This window comes from Pan troglodytes, chromosome 10 (genome assembly GCF_028858775.2).
Source record: "Pan troglodytes isolate AG18354 chromosome 10, NHGRI_mPanTro3-v2.0_pri, whole genome shotgun sequence".
Classification (NCBI taxonomy): domain Eukaryota; kingdom Metazoa; phylum Chordata; class Mammalia; order Primates; family Hominidae; genus Pan; species Pan troglodytes.
The window spans coordinates 126,436,289-126,448,757 of record NC_072408.2 but is presented as its reverse complement, the minus strand read 5'-3'; the positions used below and the strand labels follow the sequence as shown (position 1 = coordinate 126,448,757).

Here is a 12,469-nt window from a genome sequence, read left to right as displayed (position 1 = left end):
AGCAAATCTCTCTCCTTCTTCTGTTAAGAGTACTTTGGTTTTCCTCTGGGGAACCACCCTTCCCGCACCCTCAATCTATAAGGTTTGAGTGGAGCTGACCTCACATTCAGTTCCAGTGATTGAATCCTGACTTCAAGCCTGGCCAATGAGGGCACCACACACCGCTGGCCACAGTATCCATTTATGTTGGTACAGTGGCCACACCTGTTTGTTAATGACTGGTATCCATTTTGATAGGTCGGTTTCCGATTTGTATCAGTTGTTCATTATATTGAATTGAACCATTTTTCCCCCCTGGAACTATTAGGGAAGAAACACTGTCTTTCCACAGGCATTGCTAAGCTGGTAGGAAAAAGTCCAAAGCTGTTGGCAGTCGTCTTGTCCCTATTAAACTAAAATGAACTCAGCAAGTTGGGGCTGAGACATGGAAAGGGACACGTTCCCAAAAACCCTGCTCACCAGGATCCAGCTGCCTCTGAAGCTATCCCTGGAAGTTTCCGTCTTGTGAGGGTAAACTCTACCTTTTCTGCTCTATTTAGCCAGTTTTTGTAACTGGCTGATGAAGGAGTCTCTTGGTTGATAATACACCCTTTTTTTTTTTTTGATACGGAATCTCACTCTGTCGCCCAGGCTGGAGTGCAGTGGCATGATCTTGGCTCACTGCAACCTCCGCCTCCCGGATTCAAGCGATTCTCCTGCCTCAGCCTCCTGAGTAGCTGGGACTACAGGCGCCCACCACCACGCCCGGCTAATTTTTTGTATTTTTAGTAGAGACTGGGTTTCACTGTGTTAGCCAGGATGGTCTCGCTAGCCTGACTTTATGATCCACCTGCCTCGGCCTCCCGAAGTGCTGGGATTACAGGCGTGAGCCACTGCGCCCGGCCACCAATCTCTTTTTAAACTGTGCTTTTGCGAGTGCAGCAGGGGCAGTCTTAGCTTTGGAGGAAGCTCTGGACAAGCCCATCATCCCAACAAAGACCATTTTGTCGTTCTTAGAGCTTAGGACCTGGGGGACGCCCAACAAAAATCATGGCCCTCTTGACCCCAAGGAGCACATTTAATGACAAGATTTTTCTTATTTTATTTTTTTACTTTAATGGGACCAACATTTTCAGTGCCTCATAGAGGGACGTTTCTGGCCATAAATTAGTTCAGAGTGATGCCTCTCTAGCGCCACCTCTGGCCTCTCTGGGCTCTTCCCTGGGTACTGATGCTGGACTAGATGAGTTTATTTTGGTTACGGAAATCTCTGGAAGGTGGGGAACCCCAAGAAAACACAATTCACACACTGTGGTACACAGGCTTACTTAAAACCATTTTTATTCTGCCTCTGAGCAACACTTTTCATTTGATTTGGGTAAAAGACCAGGGACCCAAACACGCACAAACAAAAAACAGGATGTCAGAAACAGAAATCAGGATCCAATCTATTGGAATGATGCTAGAATCTCTGTGTGCTGAGATTTCGTGTCCCTGATTCAACGTCCTCCTGGGACAAGTGCTGGCTCATCACAACATCCGGGTAAAATGACAGGTTGAATCTGATGTTCATCAGAATTTTTTTTTTTTTTTTGCTAGGGTTCAGTATATGAAAAAATGCTGAAATTTGTATTGGTATAGTACTTAGAATTCTCCCCGCCAATGGTTAGTCACAACTATTACAACAATTAATTCTCATAACAGCACTGTGAGGTAAGTAGGCAGGCATTCTTATCCCCATTTTGCAGGTGAAGGAATTTTAGGCACAGAGAGGCTATGAAACTTGCCTAAAATCAGCTTGCATAGCTAGTTAGTGGCCAATAAAAACCCTGCAAAAACAAAAGGGCGTTGGAACTAGGTATTGACTCTCAGCCTCTTATTCATTCAATTAGAATAATCTGCCTTTCTTTTTTCTTTTTCTTTCGTTTTCTTTTCTTTTTTTTTTGAGATGGAGTCTTGCTCTGTCACCCCGGGCTGGAGTGTAGTGGCGCAGTCTCAGCTCACGGCAACCTCCGCCTTCTGGATTCAAGTGATTCTCCTGCCTCAGCCTCCCTATTAGCTGGGATTACAGGCATGCACCACCACGCCTGGCTAATTTTTGTATTTTTAGTAGAGATGGAGTTTCACCATGTTGGTCAGGCTGGTCTCAAACTCCTGAACTTAAGTGATCTCAGCCTCTCAAATTGCTGAGATTACAGGTGTGAGCCACCACGCCCGGCCAGCATAATCTGCCTTTCTTTTGCTTCATTATCACCATCTTTCTGACATTAATTCTTTGAAGTGACTTTTGCCACATATACTTATCTGGTGTGTTAATGACTTGATATTTTCTTGAGTTCTCTTGTTTTTCTTAATTTATTTGAACAGAAACAATATGTCACATCCCCCACTGTGGGAAGCTGTAAATGGAAGGTAATAAATAAAATAAATACCATGACACAAAACAATATCATTAAATTCTATCTAGACAGAAGACTCTGAGGCCTGCTCTTTCTTTGCTAAAAAGGGAAAAGAGCCATAGTGTCTGAAAGGTGTAAAGGACCTGCTAGCACTAAACAGAGACTTTTTCCTTGCTGTAATCAGGATGAAAAAAGAATAGAAAAGGGGAAACATTCTTTGTGATTTGGTATTACTTAATGTTGTTCCTAGAAACTACTTAAAAATTATCTTGTGTACCACCAGTGGCACACCCCTTGTGCTCTGTGAGACACTGGGTTACTGCGTTCTGGCAGGCAGAATAATGGCATCATTAAACCAGTACATTCACATCTAAAGGGTTTACATTTGACAGAAAAGAAACACAATGGGTGGCATTTCCAGGTGGCATCCAGGAAAATCAAAGATCTTGCCTGAGACTTGCTAGAGATAGAGAGGAGAGAGAGTGAGAAATTGAAAAAAAAAAGCACATTCTATAAATACAGCCAGTTTATTCCCAAAACTGGGATACAGGAAGTGCTCATGTACCTAGAATTGGCCACTAAGTCCATTCTCAGAGCCTGTTTGAGTGAAGAGTGAGGTTTTGGTCAAGTTGACCAACGTGGATGCAAGCAAGGGAGGGGGCCTATTTGGAAATATAAGGATCAAGACAAAAGGCCAGAAAAGCCCCTTCTTTGAGTGTTTGATGACCAGATGGGTGAACTCTGGGCATAGGAGTGCTGACTCCCAGAGGAGGAGTTACTGAAGGTTATAAGAATAAAAGGAAAAGCAAATCCACAACTTGAACTCTACTAGACAATTTTAAACATGCTGCAAATGTTTGTGCTCAACATTGTAAATACCAGCACCTGCTGCTCTTCCTAGAAACCTCCATCTCCCCCTATATGGAGACCCCCTGGATCCCCTCAGTGAAAAGTTATGTGATTTCCTGAGGCTCGCCTCTGGAGGACAGGAGTGGACACAACAGGATTCGCTAAACTGAGACAGTGAGACTTCATTTTTCTTTTTTCTGTTTTCTTTTCATTTTTACAAATCAATGACTTTGGCTGATCCGGCTGTGCAGCTTGGATTGCCTAAATTTTGGACTTTTTTTTTTTTTTTTTTTTTTCTCATTCATTTGCCAGGGACCTGCCTCTGGAGAGTCCTGGAGGAAAAGATCTCACAGTCTGAAGTCAAGGATCCATTCCTTAGAAACTCCTTTGGGGTGTGTGTGGATGAGGTCCATCCTCCACGCTCACAGCCCACTGACCGCTGGTTCCTCAGGCACTGTGTGGTACAGACAGAGAGAGAAAGAGAGAAAGACCATGGGCTGAGCTTCTGTGGTTGGCTTTCCCAGCTCGATGCCTTCCTTATTTGATGATGATGACTCTGGTTAAACACATGTTGAAATGTACCAGCCTGCGTGCACACTTTTGACTCTAAGCAGGGGCTTCCTTTTGAGAAACATATTCTATTTGTAAAACTTATTTTATCTTACATGTGGTACGTGCAAAAAAACAAAAGCAAAAACAGGCCAGGCATGGTGGCTCACGCCTGTAATCCCAGCACTTTGGGAGGCTGAGGCGAGTGGATCACGAGGTCAGGAGATAGATACCATCCTGGCTAACATGGTGAAACTGCATCTCTACTAAAAATACAAAAAAAATTAGCCGGGCGTGGTGGCAGGTGCCTGTAGTCCCAGCTACTCGGGAGGCTGAGGCAGGAGAATGGCGTGAACCCGGGAGGCGGAGCTTGCAGTGAGCCGAGATTGTGCCACTGCACTCCAGCCTGGGCGACTGAGCAAGACTCCATCTCAAAAAACAAAACAAAACAAAACAACAACAACAACAAACAAAATGCGGATATGGAAAAATGCCTCTTGAGCATTTCCGAACCTCACTCTCCTCCCCAAGGATTAGTATAGTAGTGCTGTTAGCAGTTTGGTGTAAGTTCTCCAGGCGTTTTTCTCTGCATTGAAACTGATCAATAAGCATGTAGAAATTATATACTCATCATGTGTATGCGTTTACATAATGTGATCGTGCTGCAATTTCTTTTTTTGTTTTACTCATTCATTTATTCAATGCTTATTTACATGCTGGGCACTGCTTTAGGTGCTGATGATAGTAATAATACCCAACAGTTACCTAGTGAGTACAGAGTGCCAGGCCCTGTAGTTTGTGCAATTTAACCCTCAAAGCCCTATGAGATAGGCACTGTTATTATCCCCATTTTATGTATGAGAAAACAGAGGCACAGACTGCTTAAAAGATATACCCAAGGGCACACAGCTACTTAGAGGAAGCACCTGGACTGGAACTCCAGCAGTCTAGCTTGTAAATAGGTCCTCTTTTTCTTTTGAGATGGAGTCTCGCTCTGTTGCCCAGGCTGGAGTGCAGTGGCATGATCTCGGCTCACTGCAACCTCCACCTCCCAGATTCATGCCATTCTCCTGCCTCAGCCTCCCAAGTAGCTGGGACTACAGGCGCCTGCCACCATGCCCAGCTAATTTTTTTTTTTCTATTTTTAGTAGAGACGGGGTTTCACCGTGTTAGCCAGGATGGTATCGATCTCCTGACCTTGTGATCCACCTGCCTCAGCCTCCCAAAGTGCTGGGATTACAGGTGTGAGTCACCACACCTGGCCATAAATAGGCACTCTTAAGGGCCATGCTCTATTATTATGGGCAATAACAGAAATGAAAATGTCCCTGGAGTTCTCATGCCAGTAGGGGGGAAACAGACATAGATATATAATTTGTCAGGGAGTAGTAAGGAAGAGAAGTAAAACTGGCTAAAGGGATAGTCTCTTTGCTAATGTAATATATGAACAAGTACCAGAAGGAGAAATGGGAACCAGCTGTTTGGCTTGTAGAAGGAAGAGAGTTCCAGGCAGAGGGAACGGCAAGTGCAGAGGCCCTGAGGCAGGAATATGCTTGCATTGCTCAGAGAGGACTCTGATGTGGCTGAAGTGGAGGGAGTGAAAGGGAGAGAGAGGGGAGATGAGGATGTGGGATGGGAGATGAGGATGGGGAGGCGGCAGCCAGATCATGCAGGGCTTGTAAAGTCATAGTAAGAAGGATGTCTCCACCTGTATACTTAAAAAAAAAATAGAGACGGGATCTCAGTATATCGCCCAGGCTGGTCTTGAACTCCTGGGCTCAAGTGATCCTCCCACCTCGGCCTCCCAAAGTGCTGGGATTACAGGTATGAACCAGGGCACCTGGTCCTGTCTTCATGTTTAAACTGCAGTGTGGCGTCCCATCATATGAATACATCACTCCTAATTTAACCTGCCTACTGATGGACATTTAGGTTGTTTCAAGGTTTCTCCTATTGCAAACAAAGCTGCAATGAACATCGTTGCACGTCCGTGGTTCCCAACCCTGGCTGCACATTAGAGTTACCTGGAGAGCCCTACAGTCTACCAATTCCTGGCCCTATTACTGGAGATTCTAATTTAATTGGTCCAGGGTGGGACCTGGGCATTGTTTTTAAAAATTTTTTTGTTTTAATTTTTTGAGACAGGGTCTTGCTCTGTCACCCAGGCTGGAGTACAGTGGCACAATTATAGCGGACTGCACCCTCGACCTCTTGGGCTCAAGCTGGCCTCACACCTGAGCCTCCCAAGTAGCTGGGACTACAGGTGCATGCCACCAAGCCCAGATATATTTTTTTAAATTTTTAGTAGAGATGAGATCTTGCTATGTTGCCCAGGCTGGCCTCCAGCTCCTGAGCTCTAGTGATCCTCCTGTTTCTGCCTCCCAAAGTGCTGGGATTTCAGGCATGAACCACAGTGCCCAGTGGCATTGGCATATGTTTAAAGCTCCCCAGGTGATTCTAACACGTAGCTAGGGTGAAGCATTACTGTGTTACATGCATTTCTGTGCACTTGTCTCTAAGGTGGATACTGAGCAGTGGAATTGCTGGGTTGGTGGGTGCCTGGATTTTATATTAGATACATCCAAACTGACTTTCCAAAAGACTGTCCCAATTTTCTCTTTCACCACCAGTATAGTGTCCAATTTTTCACATCCTGGTCAACCTTGATATTATCCATCTTTTTAATTGTTGCAATCTGCCAGACAAAAATATGTAGGATTTTTGTTGTTATTGCTTTAATTTGTGCTTTCTTGATTACCAGTGAGGTTGAACATCTTTTTAATGTTCATTCTGATTTCTTCATCAATGTGCTGCTAGCTTATATCCTTTTCCAAGCAAAAATTCTTCCACTGTTGCTGGCAACTTAGGTCTGATTTGTCTCTACCTGAACTTATCTGAACCAACAGAGAAAGACTCTTCTAACCTTCTAGAAATAGGTAATGATTCCCATTTTTCATTATGGAATCACAAAAATTCTCTGATCAAAACAATTCCCAGAAAGCCTTTCCCCAGCCGACAATATAGAAAAGAAGACGGATTTGCTTTTAAGCTTTTGCAAAAAGGTCAAGTTCCACCTTGATATGTATGTCTCCTTCCAATTCTGATGCAATTGAAGGATATTTTGAGACCAGGAAAGGATTCATTTCCATTTGCTTATGAGAGAGACGCTTTCCCAGTACAGAATGGGTCAAGATCTTCTAACTCTGTGCCTGCTAATGAGACACAGTCATGGGACCCTAACCCCTGTTTAGAGGTAAGTTTTTCCTTAATGAAAACCTTGGAGCACAAAGGCTGTTGTTGTTAAGAATGGCAAACAAGCATTTTTAACACACAGGTGTGTACCTGGCTGTTTACACCTCAACAAGACCACTCAGAGATGTACCTTCAGGGGAGTTACATTGTATGTGCATTTAACATGTGGCAGATCAACTATTTATGTTCCTCAAAAACAAAAAAAGCAACTGTTTAAATAGAGCTGGAGTTTCTGACTGCCGCCCCGCTCAATGATCATGAGCATGGATGGGGATGTCACATCTATTCCTTCTATGTGAGCCCAGAGTGTGGTTCCAGTGTTGAAACAGATGCCATGAACCCTAAACCCAGCCACATACTTCAGCGGGCTCTGAACCCAAGGAACAGTCACCTGTTCCAACACTGGAAACATTCACTGGCTATGCTGGGCTGATCAAGATACCATGTGTGAGTCTCCAGTAGGGCGCCCTCCTTGGATACTTCCAAGATTAAGTTTGATTATACTCAAAGCTCACCTTGTGCCCTGACATGAGAACCTTACTACTGAGTAACATGAAGCTCCACTGTATTAGCAGGGTCATCCGAGAATGTCATATTTGTCACAGAGGACATTTGTCTCATACCTAAATGTTGTCGTGGTCAACTCTTTCTGCTGATAAGGACGTTCCGCTGAATTCCACAGAGCATCAGATAAGTGACCAAGAGCCTAATCTCAATGAGAGATGAAAAGAGCTGGGTGTGGTGGCTCAACCCTGTAATCCCAGCTAACTCAGGAGGCTGAGGTGGGAGGATCACTTGAGGCTGGGAGTTCAAGACCAGCCGGGGCAACATAATGAGACCCCTGTCTCAAAAACCAAAAACAAAAGGGAGGGAGGAAGAGAAAATTTGGGAGGTGTGTAAACTTTCCAGGGAAGCAGCAATAACTGAAGCTTCTACCAGGTACCTTAGGTGTGATATTGTGCTATAATAAGAATAAGAAATATTTGACCCCTGCATCTGGTTCCTGACACAGAGCTCCTAACACCCTTGTAGACTGGGTACTAGGAGAATCTTTTGTTTTGATGTTTTGTCTTTGACTCCAGTTTCTGACACAGAGCTCCCCAATTTCTTGGAATTTCCTGGGTGATAGGACTACATTTGTTCTAATGAGGCAACTCTTGGTGGGCTCCTGGATAGCCTCAGGTTGGGAGTGGGTTGCCAGGGGAACTAGCCATGTAATTAGAAGGTTGGAACTTCCAGTCCCACCCCCTGGACTCCAGGGAGGAGAAATGGCCTGAAGGTTGATTTTGAGTTGGGCACCAATGGCCAATGATGTAATTGATCATGCCTATGTAATGAAGCCCCCATGCAAACCCAAAAGGACAGGGTTGGGAGAGCTTTTAGATTGCTGAATGTGTGGTGGGACCTGGAAGGTGGCACACATGGAAACACCACGCCCCTTCCTATATACCTTGCCCTATGCATCTCTTCCATCTGACTGTTCATCTGTATCCTTTGTAATATCCTTTACAATAAATGGGTAAACATAAGTAAGTGTTGCCTTGAGTTCTGTGAGCCACTTTAGCACATTAATAGAAACTGAGAAGAGGGTGGTGAAAATCTCCAACTAAGAGCCAGCCAGTCAGAAGCGCAGGTCACAACCTGGGGCTTGCAATTAGCATCTGAAATGGGAGGTAGTCTTGGGGGACCAAATCATTAACCTGTGGGATCTGACTCTAACTCCCAGTAGATGGTGTCATAATTGGGCTAAATTACAGAATACCTAGTTGGTAGTCACTGGACAATTGCTTGGTGTGTGGGGGAAACAAAACATACCTGCTCACAGCTGTGTGTTGTGTTGAGTGTATAAGAGAAGAAAAACTGTTTATCTTTTATCTTAGGGATGCAAAAAAGTCTTGTTTGTTGGCACATGTCCACACAGGCAAGAATGTTCTTCATTAAATGCAAGCCCTAGGATAGTAGTTCTGCAACTTTAGAATATTTAGAATTATTTTTTGGGGAAGGTGGCTTGTCATATTTCCAGGCTACTCAGGAAATGGGGTCCAGGAACTTGCATTTTTATAAACATCCCAGATGAATCTGTCGTAGGTGGCTCTGAGATTTGTGCTTTGAGAAACATCACTAGAATAACCTAACCTTGCTTGAGTCCTCAAGGTATTAGCAGGAAGCAAAAGCCTGCAAATAGGTTGGTTTTGACTAGGGGTTTGAATTACTAGGATTGATAAATGGACAGCTACTATATTTAAACCTTTCACCTGTGTGATTTATTTCTTCACTTTCCCTAGCAGCTTGAGGGCGGAGAGTTTTCTGACTTTGAAAGACTGCAAGTTCATGATCCTGTCTGGACAAGAACAATTCCCTGCTGTAAATGCAGGATTCTATCCAAAATGGTTTAATATTTCAGTTGAATAATTCCCAGCCCTTAGGAATTTGATGTCATGAAACCCCATGTTTCATTGCCCCAGCCACCATGTGGCTTACATAGATATCCTGTAAAATAGGACGAATGAGAGCTTTTTATGAGTTTGGGTAAAGACTATCATGATCTGAGACTACGCCAAGGAAGTAAACTACCTGGGATTTCAACCATTTGAGATTTCAATCTGTTCTCTAACACATTGGTTACAGCTTTCTTGATAAGGATAAAGAATGATTTTTTTAAAGACAGGGAATTTACAATTTTTAAAAGGCAGTAATTTACTTCAGACAGGTTTTGTTTTTGTTTTTGTTTTTGTTTGAGACAGGGTCTCACTCTGTTGCTTAGGCTGCAGTGCAGTGGTGTGATCACAGCTCACTGCAGCCTCAATCTCCTGGGCTCAAAAGATCCTCCTGCTTCCACCTCCCAAATAGCTAGGATGACAGGTATGAACCACCAAACCCAGCTAATTTAAAATAAATATTTTTTGGAGCAACAGGGTCTTGCTATGTTGCCCAGGCTGGTCCTAAACTCCTGGCCTCAAGAGATCCTCCCACCTCAGCCCAAGGTATTGGATTACAGGTGTGAGCCACCACACCCAGCTCCGAGACAGCATTTTGGAATGAATACATTCAGAAAACTCACAGATTCATGGGTTTTGGGCTCATCTTCAGGCTTCGACTCCTCTAATGTCAGATTTTCCAGCCCCTCTGTGGAAATAGATTGTTACAAAGGAGGCTCCCTGTGGGTAGACCTGCTAGGTGGCAACTTCATTCCCCTCCCTCGCATTGGGTTAGACAGCAGATTAGGATGATGAGTTTGCTGTAAATGAAAACTGACCAGTCCGTGAATGGCCACCATTCGCACGTTCTTCCTTGTGGAGTTTGGTGGCAGGATATTTGCCAAGGTTTGGCAAAGACCGTTCTGCCCGCCACCTGCATCTGAATCCTCAGGTTGGGAGCAGGGGCAGCTGAAAGATGCAGATGTTCTTGAACCCCACTTCTGATTTAGCAGGTTGGAATCTTTGGAGGTGAGGCTCGGATGCTAACTTTTTTAAAACCTCTCCAGGTAACTCTTATGGAGTCTAAAGCTTGGGTACTTTTGCCTTAAAAGTTTCATATTGCCATTTAGTTACTCCTGTAAATGAGGGCTGGGAGATTTAATTTCAAAGGATTACTGAGAAATTGGCCATGTTACCTGGAAGAGAGAATTGATTTCATTCTCTAACAGCTAGTTCTTTTCTGCCTCTTTCCTTCTTTCTCTCTGTCTCTGTCTCTCTTGCCCCTACATGCATATGACAAAGCCTTTAAATTTGGGTCTCTTTTAAAATTTATTTATTTATTTTTTGAGACAGGTTCTCACTCTGTCATGTAGTTAGAGTGCGATGGCGTGACCATAGCTCACTGCAGCCTTGAATTCCTGGACTCAAGTGATCCTCCCATCTCAGCCTTCCAAATAGCTGGGAATACAGGTGTGTGCCACCATGCCCAACTAATTAAAAAAAAATTTTTTTTTTAGAGATGGGGTCTAGCTATGTTGCCCAGGCTGGTCAAGGAACTCCTGGCCTCAAGAGATCCTCCCATCTTTGCCTCCCAAAGTGCTAGGATTATAGGCATCAGCCACTGTGCCTGGCCTGTTTTCTTTAATAACAGAGGGAAAGGCATCTAGAAGGAATTTGACCTTACAGATGGGGAAATAATTCAATTCTCATTTTATAGTTAGGGAAATTGAGGCACAGAGAGTTTAATAATTTGCCCAGATAGCCTGTGTGGTAGAAGTAGGATCTGAATCCTGATAAAGCTGGTATTAAATCATAGGCTCTAACCTTTGTGAACAGTGCCTTTTAGGAAGAAGGATCAAAAAGGCAACTCCTTCTCATACCTTTTATTCCTAACAAAGCTTCAATCACAAGCAGAGACATCAACACTTCATCCCCAGATAAAAACACTTATATTAAGGCTGGAGAAAGTCTAACATATGAATGCTTCTAGATCCCTTCCAACACTTCTTGGATGGAGTTGCCATGAGCAAACTGATCTTTGAAAGCAAACTGTCCACTAGAGACTGCAAAGTAGATAGTGTCTAGGCTGCAAATATTGTTTTTGTGTTTTAGTAATGTGAATTGCTCACCATGTGTTTTAGTAATGTGAATTGGTTGTCAACATCTAAAAATCTGGAGATTTTACATAAAATCCCAGATTTCCAACATCTCTTGAAAAATGAGCCCCATGAGGCCTGCATACTAAGTGGTTACAATTGGAGCAGAGTGGTGGCTGCTTCCTTTAAACTGTGCTTTTGAAATTACCATGGTCCCCACCACTTCCTATTGTCCTATAACCAGGCTACCTCATGTATGTCCTTCCCCTGACCCCTGTACTCCTTTGATTTTGTGAACCTTAGCCCTGACTCATCACACATTTCTGTAGGATGAAACCTCACCATACCATTCCCCCGTAAATCAATCCTGGAGTTAGCCACAAAGCAAGTACCACTTACTGGCCTTTGTTACTGGGTGTACTAGCAGGAACATATTGACTTAGTGGCAGTGCAGAGTTTGGCTAAGAACACAGCCTGAAGAGCGACACTATCCTGGTTTTAAATCCTACCTTTTCCACTAACTAGCTGTGAGGCTTTGGGCAAGTCACTTTACCTCTCTGAGTCTCGGTTTCCTCATCTACAAAATAGGGATAATAATACCTATCTACCTCTTTGGGTTGCTGTGAAGACTCAATGAGGATTAATTAATGTTAAGAGCTTAGAACAGTACCTGGCATATGTCAAGGTCTATGTTAATGTCAGCTGCTATTATTATAACCCACTTAGCTCAAACACTAATCTAGGCAGTATGCATTTTCCCAAGTTCCCAGGAGTCAAGCCAAGGCTTGGTCTCATTCCCTTAGAACACTGTCCTTTGTTTGGCTCATAAATATAAAGCCCTGAATTCTATTTAATGGCATCTTGAATTCTGAGGTCCTTTCTCAGTAACATTGATAATATTAGTAATAATGGGATTAATAAATGGTTT

At 43.6% G+C, this 12,469-nt stretch overlaps 1 protein-coding gene and 1 long non-coding RNA gene across 5 annotated transcripts in view; one reads left to right on the top strand and one right to left on the bottom strand.

Moving 5' to 3' along the window:
• Positions 1-12,469, top strand: part of LOC104001710 (uncharacterized) — a 281,675-nt gene that overhangs the window by 23,380 nt on the left and 245,826 nt on the right. The window lies entirely within an intron of this gene.
• Positions 1,292-12,469, bottom strand: part of TMEM233 (transmembrane protein 233) — a 49,425-nt gene continuing 38,247 nt past the window's right edge. Inside the window, exon 3 of one of the 4 annotated variants that reach the window (XM_508899.8) lies at positions 1,292-3,681. In XM_508899.8, coding sequence (XP_508899.3) covers positions 3,675-3,681 — 7 coding nt within the window. In that variant the 3' untranslated portion in view covers positions 1,292-3,674. Of the gene's footprint in view, positions 3,682-10,067; positions 10,155-12,469 lie in introns of those variants that run through there. The other 3 variants (XM_016924364.4, XM_054663663.2, XM_054663662.2) reach the window with 3 other exon arrangements.